This window comes from Octopus sinensis, linkage group LG6 (genome assembly GCF_006345805.1).
Source record: "Octopus sinensis linkage group LG6, ASM634580v1, whole genome shotgun sequence".
NCBI classification, from domain to species: domain Eukaryota; kingdom Metazoa; phylum Mollusca; class Cephalopoda; order Octopoda; family Octopodidae; genus Octopus; species Octopus sinensis.
Window position 1 is genome coordinate 72,601,479 of NC_043002.1, and position 23,526 is coordinate 72,625,004.

General features: G+C 37.7%; 1 protein-coding gene and 1 long non-coding RNA gene across 3 annotated transcripts in view; one reads left to right on the forward strand and one right to left on the reverse strand.

Annotated features, from left to right (window-relative positions):
- Positions 1–23,526, reverse strand: part of LOC115213418 (retinochrome-like) — a 46,907-nt gene that overhangs the window by 18,992 nt on the left and 4,389 nt on the right. The window contains exons 1-2 of one of the 2 annotated variants that reach the window (XM_029782381.2): positions 17,703–18,002; positions 954–1,113 (exon numbers count right to left, since the gene is read on the reverse strand). In XM_029782381.2, the coding sequence (XP_029638241.1) occupies positions 954–1,113; positions 17,703–17,796 (254 nt within the window). In that variant the 5' untranslated portion in view covers positions 17,797–18,002. Of the gene's footprint in view, positions 1–953; positions 1,114–17,702; positions 18,003–23,526 lie in introns of those variants that run through there. The other variant, XM_036503993.1, reaches the window with a different exon arrangement.
- On the forward strand, positions 305–23,213 carry LOC118763955. The gene is made up of 3 exons (XR_004999725.1): positions 305–453; positions 13,989–14,000; positions 23,193–23,213. It is a non-coding gene; the product is annotated as an uncharacterized LOC118763955 (long non-coding RNA).

Genomic DNA, 23,526 nt, shown 5'->3' on the forward strand with positions numbered 1-23,526 from the left:
TACATATATATATATATATATATATATATATATATATAAAACGGGCTTCTTTCAGTTTCCGTCTACCAAATCCACTCACAAGACTTTGGTCGGCCCGAGGCTATAGTAGAAGACATTTGCCCAAGGTGCCATGCAGCAGTGGGACTGAACCCGGAACCATGTGGTTGGTAAGCAAGCTACTTACCACACAGCCACTCCTGTGCCTATTGGTTAACATTTTAGTTACCTAAGGTCATGTTGACAAAAACTGTAGAGAAGCCAGTATAAAATTTATTTGTTTTTTTTCTTTTCAGTGTCAATATACTGTATTTTAACATGTATAAGGAACCCATTTTTGTCAAAAATTAGGTTAAAAAAGTATGGGAGTTTCTTATACATGGATAGTATTATAATCCCTTAGAAAACCTTTTCTCCAAATTTTAAGTCCCCAAAATTAGGGGATTCCTTACACATGTTAAAATACTGTAATATTTACTAGTGATATATTGAAGAGAGCTGCCATTTAACTCAACAGCTTCTTATAAAAATTCTAGAGTTGGTCTTGTTTCTACTGTTCTACTGATTCTACCTTCACTTTAATATAATCACAATAACAAAAATATGAACAACAGCTATGGTATATAACATATAAATATATAGGCGTAGGAGTGGCTATGTGGTAAGTAGCTTGCCTACGAACTACATGGTTCCGGGTTCAGTCCCACTGCATGGCACATTGGGCAAGTGTCTTCTACTATAGCCTTGGGCCAACCAAAACCTTGTGAGTGGATCTGGTTGATGGAAACTGAAAGAAACCGTCGTATGTGTGTGTGTGTGTCTGTGTTTGATGCCCCAACAACCGATGCTGGTGTGTTTATGTCCCCATCCTCGACTAAACGCAGTGCTCCAGCATGGCAGCATTCAAATGACTGAAACAAGTAAAAGAGTAAAAGAGTAATTATAGACAAACTTACCTTCCAGCAATACTTGAAGATGAATTCAGAGGAAATCCAATATTGACCAAAGCACTTGTCAGAAGGAAGTAGATCAACATGCTGTACTTCCTTCGAGGTTGTGTATTCTGCCTTGCCAAAACAATTGCTGCAAGTCCATTGGTTGCGAAAGCCGTTACACCTGTTTCAATAAGAAATATATAAATAGGGGAAACAAATTAGTAAAATAATATTAATATTATTAGCTTTTCAAATTTTGACTACATCTATCATACTACTGCAATCATTATTATAATTCTGTTGTGTTTGAGGAGAGTCATTTTCTTTTTGTGCCTTATAATTTAACACACTCACTGGTAAAATTTCCACTTATTTTTATTTTCCTAAAATTTTCATTGCGTCTTGCAACCTTTTCAATAGTCTTGACTATTTAAAAGGTTGCCAGACGCAATGAAAATTTTAGGAAAATAAAAATAAAGAATAAGTGGAAATTTTACCGATGAGCATGTTAAATTATAAGGCACAATAAGAAAATGACTCTCCTCAGACACAACAGAATATGCTTCAACACACGAACTCACATAAAGAATCTTGCAAACCAAATCCAAAAACGAAATTATTATAATTATTATCATCAAATCTTATGAGTGGATTTCATTGTCAGAAAACTGAAAGAAGTCTGGAGAATCTGTGTGTGCGTGTGTGTGTGTGTGTGTGTGTGTGTGGTGTGTGTGTGCCTGTGTGCATACCTGTGTCTGTGTCTGTGCATGTGTGTGTGTTGTCCTGTCATGATGTGATGGCTGTAAATTAGCATCACCATCATACAAGCGATGTTGTTTATTTCCAGACTGCCATGAAAAATATTTTCTGGCCTTTGCCCATCATCATCATCTGCTTCATTCATATTCACAAGAATAATTTCCAGAACATGACACAAACATTGTAGAACAACCCACAGATAAATAAACACAATAATGCAGACATATAGACACATACAAACACATATATACTGCACACACACACACACACATGCATTTTTTAATCGGTTTTATTTTTAACCAGCAGAAACTTACAACTGACTCTCTTGCACTATTCTACAGATTAAAAATAAAAGATGATATACATACTGTATATTTCCATTTGAGTCTCTGATGAAGCTATAAAGTGTTACTCAGACACTCAACTAGGAGTACAGTGCATCTTATAGTGAAACAGCTGTAAGCTAATAAAGTTTGTGTCATTTATTCCTTTGTCATCTCTTTTCTTTTATACATACATATTGGGTCATCCCATAAATAATGCTGTTTTTTTCAACTGCATGAACTAAGAGAGGGATGGGATAAACTACCTGCATCAACCTGCTATAAAAGCAGTAATTTTACCTTGTGCTTATTCTTAGTACAAGTTTTGAAGAGTGCAGTTCGATTTTAACAGTTGTTTTTTCAAAGCTATTAAGGAAGTGACAATGGGGCATATTCGCCATGTTTTGCTTTATGAGTTCAATAAGGCAACAGCACAACGGAAAGTGCAAGGAATATTAATGCAGTATATGGGGATCAGACAATAAGTGTATGCCAGTATCAACAATGGTTCCAGAAATTCTGAGCCGGAAACCACAGCCTAGAAGACAAGCATCATTCTGGAAGATCTGTAGAGCTTGATGAGGACACCCTGCAAACCCTAGTGGAACAAAATCCCATTGTAACTGTTGAGGAACTAGCGGAGAAGCTTGGATTTGATCATTCAACTATTCATCAACGCTCACATTAGAAGAAAAATTACCATCTTTGATTTCAAGACAAAAAGTGTTCCTCTATCAGGATAAGGATTGGCTACATACAGCAAGGATGACATTCCAAAGGCTGGAGCAGTTTGAATGGGAAACGATGACCCACCCACCATATTCGCCAGACATTGCCCCATCTGGTTATCATTTATTCCAGTCTTCAAAATCATTTGGACAGAAAAAATATGAATTCTGTAGATGAGGTCAGAACAGTACTGGAGGAGTACTTTTCATTAGGGACAAGTGAATTTTGGAAGAGGAGCCTTGCAAGTCTACCAAATAGATGGAAGAGCATTGTAGAAAATGAAGGAGAGTATATTTTAGATTAAAAAAGAACTTTGATTATCTTAATTTTGAAAAATAAAAGAAGTATAAAAAACCGCATTATTTATGGGTTGACCCAATACATATATATATAAATTTAAAATAGGATAAAATCTTTATAAGAATTTATCAAATAGTCAGCGTGAAAAACCTCATAAGGGAAAACTATAATTATTCCCTTTAAATATATTTATTTATATTAAGGGCATTAATACGCATAAATGTCTCACACTATAAGGGACTCTTAAAGTCTGATATGCAGCTGAATCTGTTTTTAAGGAGCTCGCTTCTAGAGTTGCATTCCCTCGAGTTCGGTACACTGTATTTATTATGGTAGTTTTGACTTTAAGAGTCCCTCATAGCATGAGGCATTTATGTGTATTAATGCCCTTAATATAAATTTTTAAAAAATTTATATATATATATATATATATATATAAAAGAGAGAGAGAGATAGGCAACAGTCTAGTTCCATACAAAATGAACCTGAATCATATATTTAGATGCTTAAAGTAACAAATCCATTAGTCCATTCAATAACGAATTTTGAACCTTTCTTAAAAGTATCTGCACTGATGCTATCACATGTGAATATGCTTACCTCATTCAGTGCATTGATAGATCTAAGTTGATTCCTGTAAACTAAATTTCGATGACCCCTACCCATAAGAAAAAAAAAAAAGAAAAAAGCAAGGTGTAACTCAAGGTGGTCATTCAATTATACCACCTCTGCTTGTCCACCTTCTTGGAAAGTTTTATCAAAAATAATTCTTCACACAAATAGCAAAATGGGATGAAGCAGCATCTGGTTGAAACCATATTTTATGTTATTCTGACAAAGGAATTTCAGAATAAGAAAATACTGCATCATAGGACATATGTTCCTTTGATTACATTATTGTCAAAAAAACGTGTACTGAATAATCTTTCACCAAATACCCTTGTCCAAACCACAATTCTTGGATCAGAAGTATAGATACATACATACATACATACATACATACGTACATATATATGTGTGTGTGTGTGTGTGTGTGTGTATGATTTTGAATGTGTGAATATAATGATTGACAAACGAACAGGAGTTACATAATTACCCCTGACTCTGATGAAGCTATGAGATGTCTCGCTGACACTTAACTCAGGATACACAGTAGGGTGAGGGTGGAGTGAAAATAAAAAATTATGGAAATTGAAAATGCCTGAGGACTAAAATGCTGCTATATTTGATTACTAGAAAAATGCTAAATTTTTGCTGAGATCAGTCAAGGGCATTTACTCCCTCAAGCCCCCTAAATTCCGAAAATGGGGGATTTTTGTAAATTTTTTACAATAGCGGAGTTTGGGGAGTTTGAGGAAGTAAATAAGTAAGGAGTGATCTAAGCGAAAATTTAGCGTCAGGCATTATCAATTTCCATAACTTTTTATTTTCACTCCACCCTAACACACATGTATGTGTGCGTGGGTATATAGATTGTGTAATCTAGGATAGCAGGAAAATAAAAAATTGTGAAAACTGAAAATGCCTGAGGCCTAAAATCTTGCTATATATTATTACTAGAAAAATGCAAAATTTTTGCTTAGATCAGTCAAGGACATTTACTACCTCATACACCACAAACTCTGCTATTGTAAAAAAAATATACAGGAATAGACGTAGGAGTGGCTGTGTGGTAAGTAGCTTGCTTACCAACCACATGGTTCCGGGTTCAGTCCCCCTGTGTGGCACCTTGGGTAAGTGCCTTCTACTACAGCCTCGGGCTGATCAAAGCCTTGTGAGTGGATTTGGTAGACGGAAACTGAAAGAAGCCTGTCATATATATATATATATATATATAAGTATGTATGTATGTGTGTGTATATGTTTGGGTGTCTGTGTTTGTCCTCCCAACATCGCTTGATAACTGATGCTGATGTGTTTACGTCCCTGTAACTTAGCAGTTCGACAAAAGATACTGATAGAATAAGTACTAGGCTTTCAAAAAATAAGTCCTGGGGTTGATGTGCTTGACTAAAGGTGTGCTCCAGCATGGCCACAGTCAAACGACTGAAACAAGTAAAGAGTAAAAGAGAAAAGAGAGAGAGAAATCCCCCATTTTCAGAGTTTAGTGGGCTCGAGGGAGTAAATGCCCTTGATAGATCTCAACAAAAATTTTGTATTTTTCTTGTAATTAAGTATAGCAACATTTTATCTCTCAGGCATTTTCAATTTCCACAATTTTTTTTTATTTTCACTCCACCCTAATACACAGTTCCTTATAGCCAAAACAGCTATAAGCTAATGAAATTGATTATTAACCTCCTCTTCTTTAGTCAGTCATTATTAGTATTACATTCTTCTAGGTACTTCTGATTCATATAAGTCCAGAGTGGAGGACATAAATAAATTCACACCTTCTAAGTACAGAAGCATGGTAATATTGTACATTACAAGGATAAGCATATGGGATTCTAATAATTGCTTGTTGGTAGTGCTATGGCAAAGAATATATTTATATCAGCCCCACAATGTGACAACTTGGACAAACGTCTTCTACAAAGTCTTGTGAGTGGATGTAGTAGACAGAAACTGAAAGAAGCCTGGCATGTGAGTGTGTGTATGTGTGTGTTGTGTGTTTGTGTCTGTGTTGGGTCCCCCACCACTACCTGACAAATGGTATTGTTGTGTTTACATTCCTACAACTTAGCGGTTCAGCAAATGAGACAAATACAATAAATACCAGGCTTTAAAAAATGGTACTGAAGTCGATTCATTTGACTAAACATTCACAGTGCCCCAGAATGGCCACAATGTAATGATGGAAACAAGTAAAAGACATTATATAGGTGCAGGAGTGGCTGTGTGGTAAGTAGCTTGCTTACTAACCACATGGTTCCAGGTTCAGTCCCACTGCATGGCACCTTGGGCAAGTGTCTTCTACTATAGCCTCGGGCCAACCAAAACCTTGTGAGTGGATTTGGTAGACGGAAACTGAAAGAAGTCCTTCATATATATATATATATACCACTGCAAGGCACCTTGGACAAATGTCTTGTCTAAGGAGCTGACCAGAGCCTTGTGAGTAGATTTGGTATACAGAAACTGAAAGAAGTTTGTTATTTATATATTATCTCACCTTGTTTTGACAGCCTACCATGGTTGTAAACAAGCATCGTCATCATGCAGACAGACTGTGTTGATTTGATGGAGGGAGTGAGCCAATGTACAGCATAATCATTTGATCGCTATGAACAAATCATTTGCACAAACAGTTCAGTAAACCAGTGGGTCAATATGATAATGAGTTCTATTGAAGAACCCTCATCTGTCATTTACGATATATTTATATATAAATATGTGTGTGTGTGTATCTATATATTTTTCTTTTTCTTTTATTCTTTTATTTGTTTAGTCATTTGACTGCGACGTGCTGGAGCACCACCTTTAGTCAAGCAAATCGACCCCAGGACTTATTCTTTGTAAGCCTAGTACTTATTCTATCAGTCTCTCTTGCCAAACCGCTAAGTGACGGGGACATAAACACACTAGCATCGGTTGTCAAACAATGTTGGTGGGACAAACACAGACACACAGATACTTGTCCAAGGTGCCTTGCAGTGGTACTCAACTCAAAACCACATAATTGGAAAATATGTATACAGCCATTACAATTGCAGAATTCGAGAATGACATTCGGTTTCTATGAGCACATAGTTTCTTATGAAAACATGCAGTCTTTTATAAAAACATGAAGTTTTTATCAACTCAAGTTGTCTTTAAGAACATGTTCAGTCACTTTATGAATGAAAACTGTTTCTGTGAAAACATTGTTTCTATGAACACAAGCAGGTTCTCTGAATACAGATGATCTCTATGAATGCTTAAGCCTATATCTCTATAAACACAGTCAATTTCTATGGTCTCTCTATCTCATAGTGACACCTGCAGTCACTATGAACTATATACAGTTTCTATGAACACATGCAGTAATTTATAAGTATCAGGTCATCCCATAAGTTCTGTCCGAATTTTGAATAAAGAAAACAAGTGATCAAATGTTATATATAATTTAAATTTAATCCTCAGTGCACTTTCCTTGATTATCTATGACTTCCTTCCATCTATTTACAAGCTTTTTAATCCCATCAATGTAAAATTCTTTTGGTTTCAAAGCGAAGAACTCTGAAATGTCAGTTTTGACCTCCTCCTGGCTTGCAAAAGTTATGTCCCCCAAATGATTCTGTAAACTACGAAACAAATGGTAGTCTGAAGGAGCAAGGTCAGGAGAATAAGGTGGATGAGGAATTTTTTCCCAACCAAGCTCTTCGATCTTCTGTGATGTGATCTTTGCAGTGTGGGGTCATGCATTGTCCTGATGAAACATCACTCCTTTTCGATTCACTAAAGTGGGTCTTTTTTTCCTTCAAAGCTTGTTTCAAACGCTCTAATTACTGACAGTAGATATGAGCATTGATTGTTGCATTAGGTGGTAACAATTGAAAGTGAATTACTCCTTTGCAATCCCACCAGATAGAGAAAAGAACCTTTTCCCATGAAGTTCTTGGTTCTAGTTGGGTTTTTTTCACTTTTACCAAACCACTGTTTACGACATTTAACATTTCGATAGAAGATCCATTTTTCGTCACCAGTCACAAGTCTATCCAAAAAGGGTGAGATGAGTTCGCATGAATGGAGGGAAGAGCAGATGTCAACTCAGGATTTGTGGTTGCTTTCAGACAATTCATGAGGCACCCATTTTCCAAGTTGTTGAAGATGGCAATGAACAGTTGAATGGCTTGAACTAAGCTTTATTGCCAATTCTTCAACTGATAATGCAGGAGTTTCTTCAAGTAATGCCTCAAGGAGCTTATTATCAAACTCAACCAGACATCCTGTTCGATCTTCATCTTCAAGGCTGAAATCTCGATTTCTGAATTTTGCAAACCATCTTCTGCAAGTTCTTTCATTCAAGCATTCTTTCCCATAAACTGAGTGTATGTTTTGAGTCGCTTCAGCTGCAGAGTTTCCTTTTTTGTATTCATAAAGTATTATGTGCCTTAAATGCTCATTGGATACTTTCATGTTAGAAAGGGTTTTAATCAAAGAAATTTTAATTCTATTATTCTGTAAAATATTATTTATTTAGTTTAAATGTACACAAATCCATAAAAATAATTTTTAATTCCATTAGACATTCTAAAATACTATTAAATTTCATTCAATTTTAAAAAAGGTAAAATTGGACAGAACTTATGGGATGACCTGATACATGCAGTCTCTACATATACTGGTAGTTTCTATAAATGTATGGTGTCTTTATGAACACATACAACCTCTATAAACACATGAGCACAAGCAGACTGTGAACATATGTAGTCTCTATGAACACATGCAGTTTTTATGAACACGTACGGTTTTTTTTATAAACATGTATGAATATACTTTGTCTTTATGAATGCATGCATTCTCCATGAACATATGTAGTCTATGTACACATGCACTCACAATGAACTAATCGCAGGTTCTATATAAATATGCATTCTGCAAGAATGTATGCAGTCTCTATGAATATTATACATAGGTGCAGGAGTGGCTGTGTGGTAAGTAGCTTGTTTACCAACCACATGGTTCTGGGTTCAGTCCCACTGCGTGGCACCTTGGGCAAGTATCTTCTACTATAGCCTCAGGCCGACCAAAGCCTTGTGAATGGATTTGGTAGACAGAAATTGAAAGAAGCCCATCGTATATATGTGCATGTGTGTATATATATATATATATATATATATGCTCTATATATATATATATGCTCGAAATGTAAAAGACTTTTTCAATTCCCGAGCGTTATATTAATACATCTCTTTGTTTTCTACACCACCTGTCTTCATAGTTTGTTTTTTTGTGAATTCTCCCTATATATATATATATATATATATATATATATGTATGTATGTGTGTGTACATGTTTGTGTGTCTGTGTTTGTCCCCCCAACATCGCTTGACAACTGATGCTGGTGTGTTTACGTCCCTGTAACTTAACGGTCCAGCAAAAGAGACTGATAGAATAAGTACTAGGCTTACAAAGAATAAGTCCTGGGGTCAATTTGCTCGACTAATGGCGGTGCTCCAGCATGGCCACAGTCAAATGACTGAAACAAGTAAAAGAGTATAGACCAAATATCTGCCAGCATAAAATATGCAACCAGAAGAAAAACAGAAAACACACAAACACACATATGTATGTATGTATGTATGCATGTATGTATGTATGTATACACACGATTAACTATGGGATTATAAATGCAGACATTCTAGCTGAAATAATTGCATGTAAAACAATAAAAAAAGTCATGATAGAGTAGCAGACAGGAGAGCTTGATAATTCCCTTTGGAGCCTGTGTCATTTAATATCTGTTGCTGTTAGGCGTACCATGTTTTCTTGAAGTTTGGTCTGTAGTTTGCTTTTGGAGATAATCATAATGGTGTTTTGTTGTTGTTGTTTGCTCTAATTGAGGGTTACATACTCAGTGACCTGAGAGCTTTATAGAAATCAAAAAATAAATATGTTCACATCTTTAGTTCATCGTCATTATCATCATCATCATCATCATCATCATCGTTTTAATGCACACTTTGCCATGCTTGTCTGGGTCAGACAATATTTATTGAAGCAGATTTTCTACAGCTGGGTGTCCTTTCTGTCACCAACCCTAAGCAAATACACATCTAAAACACACACATACAAACATACATACACACAGACATAAGATCAATTCCCATATAGATGCAGAACAGACCTTGGAGTGAAAAGGGAAGTCACTTCAGGAATCTTGCAAACTAAACACGAAAATGAAGTGTATGACCTTTGAACATTGGGCCTCACAGAAGCAATGACGAAAGACTGAGACCTCTGGAGATATGCTATGACTGAAAAGGCCTGGCAAATAAAGTGAGTTCACAGCTGTAACCTACACCGGTGTCGCATAACCAACCCACTCAAAAGTACCTTGGATCATAGAGTGACATGCTGTGCTTGAGGAGACCTATTGAGTCAAGTACATCAAAATCAAAATCAAATGGAAAATGTAGTTGTGATCCCTGTGCTGGTGGCACGTAAGAAGCATCATCCGAACATGGCCAATGCCAGTGCCACCTTGACTGGCTTCCGTGACAGTGGCATGTAAAAAGCACCAACCGGTCATGGTCGTTGCCAGCCTCCTCCGGCCCCTGCGCTGGTGGCACGTAAAAAGCACCCACTACACTCTCAGAGTGGTTGGCGTTAGGAAGGGCATTCAGCTGTAGAAACACTGCCAGATCTGACTGGAGCCTGGTGCAGCCTCCTGGCTTCCCAGACCCCATTTGAACCGTCCAACCCATGCCAGCATGTAAAACGGACGTTAAATGATGATGATGATACACACACACTTAATGTGTGTGTGCATATATATATATATATATATATATATATATATGCTGGTAACGCCTGGGGCTGCACCAGGCTCCATTGTCTGTTCTAGTATTGTCTTTACAGCTGGATGCCTTCCTAATGCCAGTCACTCCACAAAGTGTACTGGGTGCTTTTTACATGGCGCCAGCACCGGTATCAATTCTTTTATGGCAAACAAGTCTTTTTGAGTATAGCAGTGCGAAAGATATCTCAGTCCTTATTCATCTGAGTGTCTTGAGAAATATTAATATTTGTATCTCTTTCTCTCTTTCTCTCTCTCTCTGTATATATATATCATCATCATCATCATCATTATCATCATCGTTTAATATCTGACCTCCATGCTAGCATGGGTTGGACGATTTGACTGAGGACTGGCAACCCAGGAGGCTGCACCAGGCTCCAATTTCATCTGGCAGGTTTCTACAGCTGGATGCCCTTCCTAATGCCAACCACTCCAAGAGTGCAGTGGGTGCTTTTTACATGCCACTGGCATGGGGGCCAGTCAGGCAGCAATGGCATCGACCATGTTTGAATAGTGCTTTTTACATACCACCGGCACAGGAGCCAGTCCAGCGACATTGGTATCATTGCTCGAATAGTGCTTTTTATGTGCCACCAGCATGGGAGCCAGTCATGTGGCACTGGCATCGACCATGAGCAAATGGTGCCTTTTGAGTACCACCAGCACTAGCATCTACCACGCTCAAATGGTACTTTTCACATTCCACTGGCACAGGTGCCGGTTAGGTGGCACTGGCATCAACCACGACAATGATTTCACTTGACCCAACAGATCTTCTCAAGCACAGCATATTGCCCGATGATCAAAGGGTACTCTTAAGTGGGCCAGTTATGCGACACTGGCATCAACCACAGTTACGATCTCATTTGGCTTGCCGGGTCTTCTCAAGCACAGCATATCTCCAAAGGCCTCAGTTGCTTGTCATTTCCTCTGTGAGGCCCAACGTTCGAAGGTCATGCTTCACCACCTCATCCCATATATATATATACATATATAGGATAGCATGTGGCTTAGTGGTTAGGGTATCCGATTCGATTTACGAACAAAAGGTCGTGAGTTCAATTCCTGGTGACGCATTGTGTCCTTGAGGAAGACACTTTATTTCACGTTCCTCCAGTCCACTCAGCTGGCAAAAATGAGTAGTACTTGTATTTCAAAAGGCCAGCCTTGTTACATTCTGTGTCATGCTGAATCCCCCTGAGAACTACATTAAGAGTATACAAGTCTCTGGAGTGCTCAGTCACATGCATGTTAATTTCACGAGCAAGCTGTTCCGTTGATCATATCAACTGCGTCATCATAAGTGATGGAAATATCGTCATCATAAGTGATCGAAAGCTCCTATATATATATATACATATAACTACATAAATAATATTTTTATAAACAAACCCGAAAGGCTTTGTGAGTTACATAGAGAAAGCTACTCATTAAATATCATTATGATATATATTATATACAATTATTATATATATATATCATCATCATCATCATATATATATATATATAAGAGTAAGCATGCAGCTTCACAGAACCGCAGATAAATAAGAGGAGAACATGAAATATTTCTGTGAACAATGGATTGAGAATTATTTACACTCATGGTAATAAAAAATGGGTTGGTCTGAAATTCCAAGAATTTTACCAAATACAGAAACCCTAAGAAAAAGAGTGAGCAAAATGGCCAAAACATTTTGATTATAACAACCAAGGTGCGGACATTAGTTCAAATGTACGAGTATATAATAAAGGTAATTCCCAAGCTCAAAAATTGAGGCAGAACAAATGTACTTATCTTATATTTTTATGTGTAATCATAATAATTTTGAAAATTCCTATGCAACACTGGTTCACTGTTGATCCAGATTATCATTCAAGATTCTTATGATGATTTATAAGTATCTTTGTATCAACTGTTCTATCTAATCTTCATATTAATTAATAACTTAAGCTGGACAAACGTGGATAATAACTACCAATAATAAAGTTGGAATACCCAGATTATAAACAGAGTATTATATATGTAAACTACATCTATCAATCAGTTGATAGCCTTTACACTCAAGGTCAAATATATCACAACTAACCAATGTTATCCAATAGAATTCATATAGTAAACCACCATTTTAATGGACCCCCAAATTAACAGATTTCAGATTTAATAGATCAAATAATAATTATAATAATCCTTTCTACTATTCTACTACAGGCACAAGGACTAACATTTTAGTGGATGGAGATAGTCAATAACATCTACATGATCAATCAAAAACAATGTGAATAAATTACGGAGATGTACTTGCATAGCAAATGACCTGATCTGAGATCGTGTGCTGGAATGAAAGCAATTGTAGCGTGGAAGGTGTTTATAAGCCATTTAAGAAACACACAAAATCTGTTAGATTCACTTCAACATTTAAATTTAATTTGTCAAAATATTTTCGTCGTTTTGAGACCGCGACCCGTTCACTGACAAAATTCTGTGCACGGAATTTTGTCAGTGAACAGGTCGCGGTCTCAAAACGACGAAAATATTTTGACAAATTAAATTTAAATGTTGAAGTGAATCTAACGGATTTTGTGTGTTTCTTAAATGGCTTATAAACACCTTCCACACTGCAATGTGAATAAATAAGCATTACATTTGGCAGAATAATCAGATTATTTAACCCTTTGGGATTAAAGTTTGGATAATTTATCAGCTTTTGTTCTTCATTATTGAGTGGATGCAATGGCAAGCGATTCAATCTAATTGTAAAACTATTTGTCACCTTTAAGTTGTCTTTGAGCAGATCTGCCAAGTAAGACCTATGCTATTGACCCTGAAAGGATGGAAAGTAAATCAATCTTGGCAGAATTTGAACTTAAAACTGGAAGACAGACAAAATGTCACTAAGCATTTTGTCCAGCATGCTAAAGATTCTGCCAGCTGGCTGCCTTGATGCTGATAATAATCCTTTTTACTATAGGTGCAAGACCTGATATTTTGAGGGAAGGGAGCTATTCAATTACATCAATCCTAGTGCTCAAGTGGTACTTATTTTATCAGCCCTGAAAGGAGGAAAGGCAAGTTTGACCTGATTGGAATTTGAACTTAATAATAATAATAATAATAATAATAATGATGATGATGATGATGATGATAATAATAATAATCCTTTCTACTATAGGCACAAGGTCTGAAACTTTGGGGGGAAAGCTCCAGTATTCAACCAGTACTTATTTCATCAATCGGATAGGATGAAAGGCAAAGTCAACCCCTGCGGAATTTGAACTCAGAACGTAAAGACGGACAAAATGCTGCTATGCATTTCACCCAGTGTAGGAGTGGCTGTGTGGTAAGCAGCTTGCTTACGAACCACATGGTTCTGGGTTCAGTCCTACTGCGTGGCACCTTGGGCAAGTGTCTTTTACTATAGCCTCAGACCGACCAAAACCTTGTGAGTGGATTTGGTAGACGGAAACTGAAAAGAAGCCCATCGTGTATATATATATAGATATATATATATGTACATATATATATATATATAATATATATATATATATATATATACATTGTATGTATGTATGTCTGTATGTATGTATGTAATGTATGTATATGTTTGTGTGTATGTTTGTCCCCTCAACATTGCTTGACAACCAATGCTGGTGTGTTTACATCCCATAACTTAGCGGTTTGGCAAGAGAGACCGATAGAATAAGTAATAGGCTTACAAAGAATAAGTCCTAGGGTCGATTTGCTCGACTAAAGGCAGTGCTCCAGCATGGCCACAGTCAAATGACTGAAACAAGTAAAAGAGTGTGCTAATGATGCTGCCCAGCTCCCTGCCTTAAAAATAATAATAATAATAATAATAATAATAATAATAATAACACTCTCCTGTCATTAGCATCGTATACCCATTCAAGGGGATAAAAAAATCTATTCAGGCATGTGCTTGTGCTTACAGGTAGCATTTAGCATAAGATCAGATAATAGCCAGCCCAACCACATACAAAATAAGCTTGATGCTATTTGATAGCCCCTACATACAGGGATGGCCATCGGGGGTTTTTAAAGGTAATCTCATGGAAAATCAGGAAGAAATCTAAAAAAAAAGAAGCAATATTATGTTGTCACACATCATATTTCCGAATACATCAAAATCAAAATCAAATTCGATGACTGGCATCTGTGCTAGCGGGGCACAAAGAGCACCATACGAGCGTGATCGTTGACAGAGCGGCTAACTGGCTTCCATGCCAATGGTACATAAAAAGCCCCATTTGAGTGTGATCGTTACCAGCGTCACCTTAGTGGCACTTGTGCCCCGTGCTAGAAGAGTGCTAAGAGCACCATCCGAGCGTGACCATTGCCAGAGCAGCTAACAGGCTTCCGTGCCAGTGGCACGTAAAAGGTACCATTTGAGCATGATCGTTACCAGCGTCGCCTTACTGGCATTTGTACTGGTGGCACGTGTGAAAACATTTAAGCGAGATCATTGCCAGTATCGCCTGACTGGCCCCCGTAAAAGCACGTAAAAAAACCCGGAGTGGTTAGTGTTAGGAAGAGCATCCAGCTGTAGAAACTCTGCCAGATCAAGATTGGAGCCTGGTGCAGCCATCTGGTTCGCCAGTCCTCGGTCAAAATCGTCCAACCCATGCTGGCATGGAAAGCGGACGTTAAACGATGATGATGATGAAATATCCTTTATTTGTCACCTTTAAGTTGTCTTTGAGCAGATCTGCCAAGTAAGACCTATGTGATATAAGAGTGGGTGTAAATGACCTTGAAACATGTAATTGCTAATAAGTCAAAAAAAAAAAAAAAAGACAATAATCTCCCAATCTACCTAATTATGTTGAATGATAAATGGATTATATACTTACCTAAGAGAGAGAAAGAGAGAAGAGACAGATATTTTACAACTATTTTTCCATGCTATATCATGGGTAGTTTCCTACTGAAGCAATTAATTTTATAATTAGATCGAGTCACCTGCCATTGCATCAGCTCAGTAACGAAGGACAAAAGCTGATAAATTATCTAAACTTTACCCCTAAAGAGTCAAATAATCAGAGACTGTGTGGTAAGTAGCTTGCTTACCAGCCACATGGTTCCGGGTTCAGTCCCACTGCATGGAACCTTGGGCAAGTGTCTTCTACTATAGCCTCGGGCCAACCAAAGCCTTGTGAGTGGATTTGGTAGACAGAAAATGAAAGAAGCCTGTCACATATATATATATATATATATGTATATGTTTGTGTATCTGTGTTTGTCCCCCCCAACATCGCTTGACAACCGATGCTGGTGTGTTTATGTCCCCGTAGCTTAGCGGTTTGGCAAAAGAGACCGATCAACTAAAGGCAGTGCTCCAGCATGGCAACAGTCAAATGATTGAAATGAATAAAAGAAAAATTCTGTCGAAGGTAATGCATATTTATTCACATTGTTTTGGATTAATCATGCTTTATCTTGTAACTTCAAGATTTCAAAGATTTGATTGTTTACTTTTAGAGTGATATTGCAGGATAGGTACGAGAGGCCAGATCTGATCAGTTTGAACATATAACAGGTATTACATCTATATTCGTTTATTTATCATAGGTTTGTGTGATCAGAGCTGACCAGGAATTCTTTAGGGCGAGGAGCTAGTTGATTACATCAACTCCAGTGTTTAACTCGTACTTATTTTATCAACCCCGAAAGGATGAAAAGCAAAGTTGACCCCAGTTGGATTTGAATTCAGAACATAAAGACAGATGAAAGAATGTAAAGCATTGTATCAAGTATACTGACAATTCTACCAGATTGCCATCTTAATAGTAATAATAATAATAATAATAATAATAATGGTTTCAAATTTTGGCACAAGGCCAGCAATTTCAGGGTAGGGGGATGAGTCGAATACATCGACTTCAGCACTCAACTGGTACTTATTTTATCGACCCAGAAAGGATGAAAGATAGACAAAATATAAAGATAGACAAAATGCTGCTAAGCACTTTGTCCAGCATGTTATAACAATTCTGCCAGCTCACCACCTTAAATAATAATAATAATAATAAATACTTGGAATGATCAACAAAGGAACTGAAGATTATTTAAGAATGATCCCTAGGTTACCATTCATGCAGGAAGTGCAAAAGATTGTCTTAACTGGTATGTCAAATATACTAAGAGCTTTGTCACTGAATTTTCTTTCCTTTTTTCCCCTTTATTTTCTTTGTTTAATTTTTTCTTTTTTTCTTTGTCTATCTTCCCCATTTTCTCTATCACATGACTTTGTTTTAACGGTCTACCAATGTATACTGTGAATTTCTCTGCCCTAGGTGTCAGGGAGACACTCAGCAAGAAATGGAAACAGAATTGAAAGAAGATGATAATAAGAATAATAATAATAATAATAATAACCCTTTCTACTATAGGCACAAGGCCTGAAATTTGGGGGAGGGGGATAGTCAATTACATCAACCCCAGTACTCAACTGGTACTTAATTTAACAAACCCCATAAGGATGAAAGACAAAGTCGACCTCGTAGTGACAGACGAAATACCAATAAGCATTTTGCGTGGTGTGCTAACAGTTCTGCCAGCACGCCACCTTAACAATACTAATAATAACAACGATAATGATAATAATAATAATAATGATATGGTTGTGTGGTTAGGGAGCTTGCTTCTTAGCTACGTGGTTTCAGGTTCAGTCCCACCGCGTGGTACTTTGGGCAAGTGTCTTCTGCTATAGCCCCGGGCTGACTGAAGCTTTGTGATTGAATTTGGTAGGCAGAAGTTACTGCCATGTGTTGTTGTTGTCAAGCAACAAGACAGGTAAGGATGATTAGGTGATGGTCTAGGGCTTAGGGGCGGGAGACCTCAGACCTTGGAAAAAAAAAACTTTGGTCGTCTTGTTGTAGTCGAGGGCTCTTCGTTGACACCTGACACCACTTGGAGGTGGCCCTCAAAGTCGCTGGAAATGGAGATTTCCAGGTCCAAATTCTTGAACAGCACTGCTGTGTGTGTATATGTGGGTGTAGGTGCTTATGCCTCTCCGAGAGAGAGAGAGAGAGGAAATAATAATAATAATAATAATAATAATAATAATAATAATAATAATAATAATAGTAATAATAATAATAATAATAATAATAATAATAATAATAATAATAATAATAATAATAATAATAAAGAAAGAAAACAAGAAAATCCAATGGAATGAAATGCTACTTACCAATTATCAAGTAAAGAGCACCAGTAACATAATGTTCCCACATGGAAAAGGTATGCAAGCCAGAAGATATGCTGCTATGATGAACACCAAACATTTTTGCTCAAGTTTTGATGTCAAGATTTGTTTGTTTTGTTTTTTGTTTGATTTTGGTTAAAAGCTGAATTGCTTGATGCTTCTTTAAACAGCAGATCAGATATCAAAAAATTGCAAAAATATTAGAAAAGAAGCTGTTTGAGCAGCAAGCACGAATCTTAACAGGTCTTCCTTGCACCACCTTACAAGATGAAGTGTGTACGGTTGTAGAGATCACAGAATTTATAGTGTCCAGGATTTGGATGAAAGGAGGTGGACAGGGGGAAAATGCGTTAAGAGGTGGGCAGATAAATATCTAAATACCGGATCTAATGTAAGACAGAGGGTGGCAAATTTGACATGCATTCACGCAAGCTTAAAACGTGGCAAACGGGGGTGGGGTGGACGTGGTAGGGGGTAGAGGAGTAAGAAGGGGATGGGGAGAAGTCTGGGCCAAAGCAGAAAATACAGTGGTTAAAATCTGATTAGAGAATCAATAGATTTGATGGATCAATGTTAAGTAGATCTTTCTTGCTTTCACATTTAAATTCATGGTTTAACACCAATATTTATGCACGTTTGCATACTTGCTACTACTATCCACATGCACATATAAACACTACACATATACACAGATTTTAATAATGCTCTTTGTCTATCTAGCTAGAGCTATCTAACTATTTGCCTATGTGTGTGAGAGTGGCTAAAACAGACGTAGGCATGGCCAAGTCATTAAGAAATTCATTTCATAATCATGAGAATGGGAGTTTGATCCTACTGCATGGCTGGACAAGTGTCTTTTACAACTGCCTCAGACCAGATTAAATTTATATATATGCTTACTAATGAAATGAAAAGGCATGCTGTGATTGTGGCTTTGAAGGCTAAACATGGTGATTTAGATATTTCTTGTTTTCTGAAAGTTGCAAGATCTTTTGTCCACAAGATTGGGTGTGAGTTAGAGAAGGAAGATGGAAGTGTATTACCTGTATCAAAATGTAAAAAAACATTCCAAACGATCTGATTTTATCAGGACACCTGAATTTATTCAGGAAGTTAAGCAAAACATTGAAGACAATCCAGGAAAATCAATAAGGGCAATTGCAAAATCATTTCGTGCGTCAGAAAAAGCAATCAGAAATGTTGTGCATGAAGACATCAGATACAAATCTTACATGATGAGGAGAGGTCAATTCATGTCAGAAAAAAAAAAACAAAAGAAAACAGTTTAATCAGATCGAAAAGATTTGAACAATCTTAAAAATCCATCTGAATATGGTGTGATTTGGTTTTTCTCAGATGAGAAAAACATTGATCAGGACCAGACAACTAACAGAAGAAATGATAGATGGCTATGTGCAGACCTTTCTGAGGTTCCAAGAGTATTGCACACAAAATTTCCTGCAAGTATCATCGTTTTGGGTGTTGTTAGCAATGAAGGACATGTAATGCCTACTCACTTTTTTCCACAAGGCCTTAGGATGAATGCTGCTGCATATATTGAGGTTCTGAATAAAGTTGTTAAGCCTTGGATCAACAGAGAATGCAATGGATGGTCCTATGTCTTTCAACAATTAGAATTAGAATTTTATCTGGTGGGACTCTGTACTCCAAAGTTCAAATCATGAGACTTTTGTGTGCTTCTGCTTGGTCCCATTTTAGATAGGTTCTCTGGTGCCTCATCTCAACACACTTGCTGGCTTGTTCCTCCACAATCAAAGCTCACACCACATTTTGGACCAGTAGCTCCTTGTCACAGAGATACTGAAGTACTACCCAGGCTAGCCCTTCCACACAGCACAACACCCACAAGTGCTCTGTGTCTTGGCTACAACTCTGAAGCCTTGACAGCTTCCATTGCTCTCCACTTCTGTCTTGTTATGACCTCAATAATCAGCCTGAGGAGCTTTAGGGTTACAGGGATCTCAGTACTGCAACACCTCCCCAGCACAGATGACCATGAATTCTTCTCTCAGGCTGCTGATGGGAAGTTTCATATAGAGGCACCGAGGAAGCCTCAGCCATTTCCACAGAAACTTGCTGACTCCCCTCTCCAAGCCCTCCAATGTGGAATTTGGGACCTTATATACCAAGAGTGACCAAAGAATCTGTGGGAGGATGCCATGTTAGTAAATCTAGGCCTTAAACTTGCCAGGAAGACCTAACTTGTCCACTGTGGATGGTCAGGTTTCCAGTGCTTTGATGGTTTCATGGATGGATGAGATGTCACTCAGGCTACTCTTAAACACCTTTCCTAGGCTTCTCACTGATTTCTCAGTGACAAATGGTATTTGAGTGCAACTAACCAAGAAACTGAACCTGATTCTAATCTTACCTTTCTTCAGCACAAGATATCTGGACTTAACTGGATTAAAACTCATGTGATACTCAGTCTTCAACACAACAAGGATCTTTAGGATCCTTCTGTCCCTCGTGACTGATGTTGTTACAGATCATCCATAATGGTCCTAATGTAGGGGGCAGCCAAACACTGGACATTGTCCTAATAGGGGCTGCCAAACACTAGACATGTTCATTGCAAGCACATAAAGGGTTGCTAAAATGGTACATCTAGTGCTAGTCCCTTTATTGAGATTTTGCTACTCTGATGCTGTGGAAGCAGCAATGACTATCAGACTGAAGCTGTTGTAATAGTCCAGAATGAGATCTCTGAATCTGTCTGGGACATGGTGCCTGTTTAGAGCATCTTCAACCAGCTTATGGGGTATGGACCCATAGACATTTTTAATATCCAGCATCAGCACTGTTAAGTCTCCTTTGTTCTCTTGGGCTTCCCTGATTGACTGGATGACCACACTTCAGTGCTCCACACACCCTGACACCATTGGAATACCTCCTTTCTGAACTAAGATATCATGACAGGAATTCCTTAGGAGGTAGTCAATCAGGTGCTAAGCAACAATGCTGAAGAATACATCCCCCTCACCATTGAGGAAGATTATATTAAACAGACTGATGGTCTTTGACTCTTCCTCCAGAATCCACACCCACTTCTACATACCTCCATCACTAAGCCACCCTGTCTCATTTCTAAATAACCAATGGGATCCTCTAGAGCCTGTGGAGCACCCATGGGCAGTTCTTTTACACCTTGTAAGGTACCCTACTTAGTCCTGGATCTAAACCTGTTCATGCCTTCTTGACCGCATCCTGGTCATCCTTCCAGTTGAGCTTCTTCCCATCAAATTCTTTAGTTGATGTAGGTGACCTAATCAAGGACCAGCAATCTCTAGGTCATGGTCCCAAGAATCATTGCTGAAGGTGGCTCTGACATAAATGTTAGTCTTACCTTTGGAACAGTTGAGTTGATCACTATACTTCTGACCCAGTAGTTGTTTTGTAAACCATCACTGGTTAGCTAGAAAATCAGCTCCTTTCTTGGTTCTCTCTCTGCACTGTCTCTTATGCCTTTCAATCCTCCTCAATGGTGTATATTCAGCAAGTCCATTAGAGGACACCGCTCCTCCTCCTTTGCTTCTCTGAATTGCCATTTCAAGTTCGTAAGCTCTTGCCTGAGTCAGTGGATACTTTTGCCATTGTTGCTTATAACATAGGAAGGCATCATCTTTTCTTTCTCTTCCAGTCTGAATCCCTCAGCCACAAGTCTGATGATAATAACGGTCATTGTCTGAACACAACAAAAGGCATTACCTTTGGCTGTTGCTTTGGAGATGTAGTCAACTTGACAATGCTCTGTTATTCTACTTAGGTCAGGGGCTTGCAACACTTGGAGACTCTGAGACCTGTGGGCTGAATGTTTTTCCTGTGTCTCACCAGGAATAGTCCCTGTTACGTTGTAGCACATTCACAGCCTCCATGCATTTCGTTCTGGCCTGGTGGATCTTGAGGCTATGCAGGTTTTTACAAATCACACATCGATCTATCTATCTGAACCCGGAAAAATTTAAAACAGAGAGTTACTTACTTGCAAATAAATGTGTTAACATGTGACATTATTGACCATGGTTACCGTGGTCTTTTCCGTAGGCTTTTCTTTCCACGGATAAACCTTATCTGTTCCCCCCCCTTTACACTTTACATCATGACATTTCTGTGATACATGATCCCTATTGATCGTTTTTTTATTTTATTTTATTTTTTTACGATCCCTTTTGATCGAAAACCTACCCCCACCTTTTTTCTTTTCTTCTTATTTTTTTCTCCCCCAAAAGAAAAGCTCTACTTTGTAATTTGTCCCCTCTGTGTTCAGCCCTGTGTGGCTAATAAAGAAACATATCTATCTATCTATCTATTTCCCTATCCATCTATCTATCTATCTACCTACCTATCTATTTACATTATGTGTGTATGCACATTCATACATGTGTGTGTATAAAACAATCAACAATATGTACACATATCAACGCATACATATTGCAACAAACAAAAAACATTAATACATTCTCACCATAACATGTGTATATACATTTAAATGTGTGTATTTGTTTGTGTGTGTTAGTGTGTATAATTCTGCTTACTCTGTTAATCCTTAATCCATAGATTGGTACAATTGTGTATATAACTTAATTAGCAACATTCCCACCCGTTATCATAGTTAAATAGTACAATTAGTATTTGGAATAGAAATTTGAAGCAGGATTTTTTCCCCAAACAAAACAAAATTTAAATGACAACATTACAATGATAAAACAAAACAATCAGATTCTGTTTTATTTGCTCTACCCACCTGACACCCCACCACCCACCACCATCACACTCTCATATATCTTTTACTTGTTTCAGTCATTTGACTGTGGCCATGCTGGAACACCGCCTTTAGTCAAGCAAATCGACCCCAGGACTTATTCTTTGTAACCTAGTACTTATTCTATTGGTCTCTTTTGCCGAACCACTAAGTTACAGGGACGTAAACACACACACATATATATATACATATATATACATATATACGACGGGCTTCTTTCAGTTTCTGTCTACCAAATCCACTCACAAGGCTTTGGTCGGCCTGAGGCTATAGCAGAAGACACTTGCCCAAGGTGCCACACAGTGGGACTGAACCCGGAACCATGTGGTTGGTAAGCAAGCTACTTACCACACAGCCACATATATGTTGCCATGAATGACCACTAACTCCACAAGTTTTTTATTCTCTCTCTCCGTTTATTTCCTCATGTTCCTTCCTGTTGAAGAGCATTGGCTTGAAATGTAAAAAAACTTTCTCACTTTCCTGCGCATCAAACTAATACACCTTCTTGCTGTTTATAACCCTGTCTATTGTCTTGTTTTTCTGTAAATTTCAACTATCTATATGTGTGTGCATATATATATATATATATATACACACACATATATATATCATCATTGTTTCATCATATAGGGTTGAATTATGCAATAGAGGCAGCTCTCTTTATATATGTGTATTGTTGAAAGGAGCAGTATACACACACACACACACACACACACTAATAGTGCAGGCATGACTGTGTGGTTGATAAGCTTTGCTTCCTAATCATGTGATCTCATGTTCAGTCCCAACACATGGCACTTTCGGCAAGAATCCTCTACTAATACCAGGTTGATCAAAGCCTTGTGAGTAGATCTGGTAGATGGAAATCAAAGGAGGCCCATCATGTATACATATATATATATTCAGCTACATATATTTCATTCAGTTATTCCGGAAGCCCGAAGGGGACCTGTGAAACTTGAAGTAGCATGGAAACTGAATCAAACTGTTTTAAATGATATATGTAATTCCTGATAAATGTTC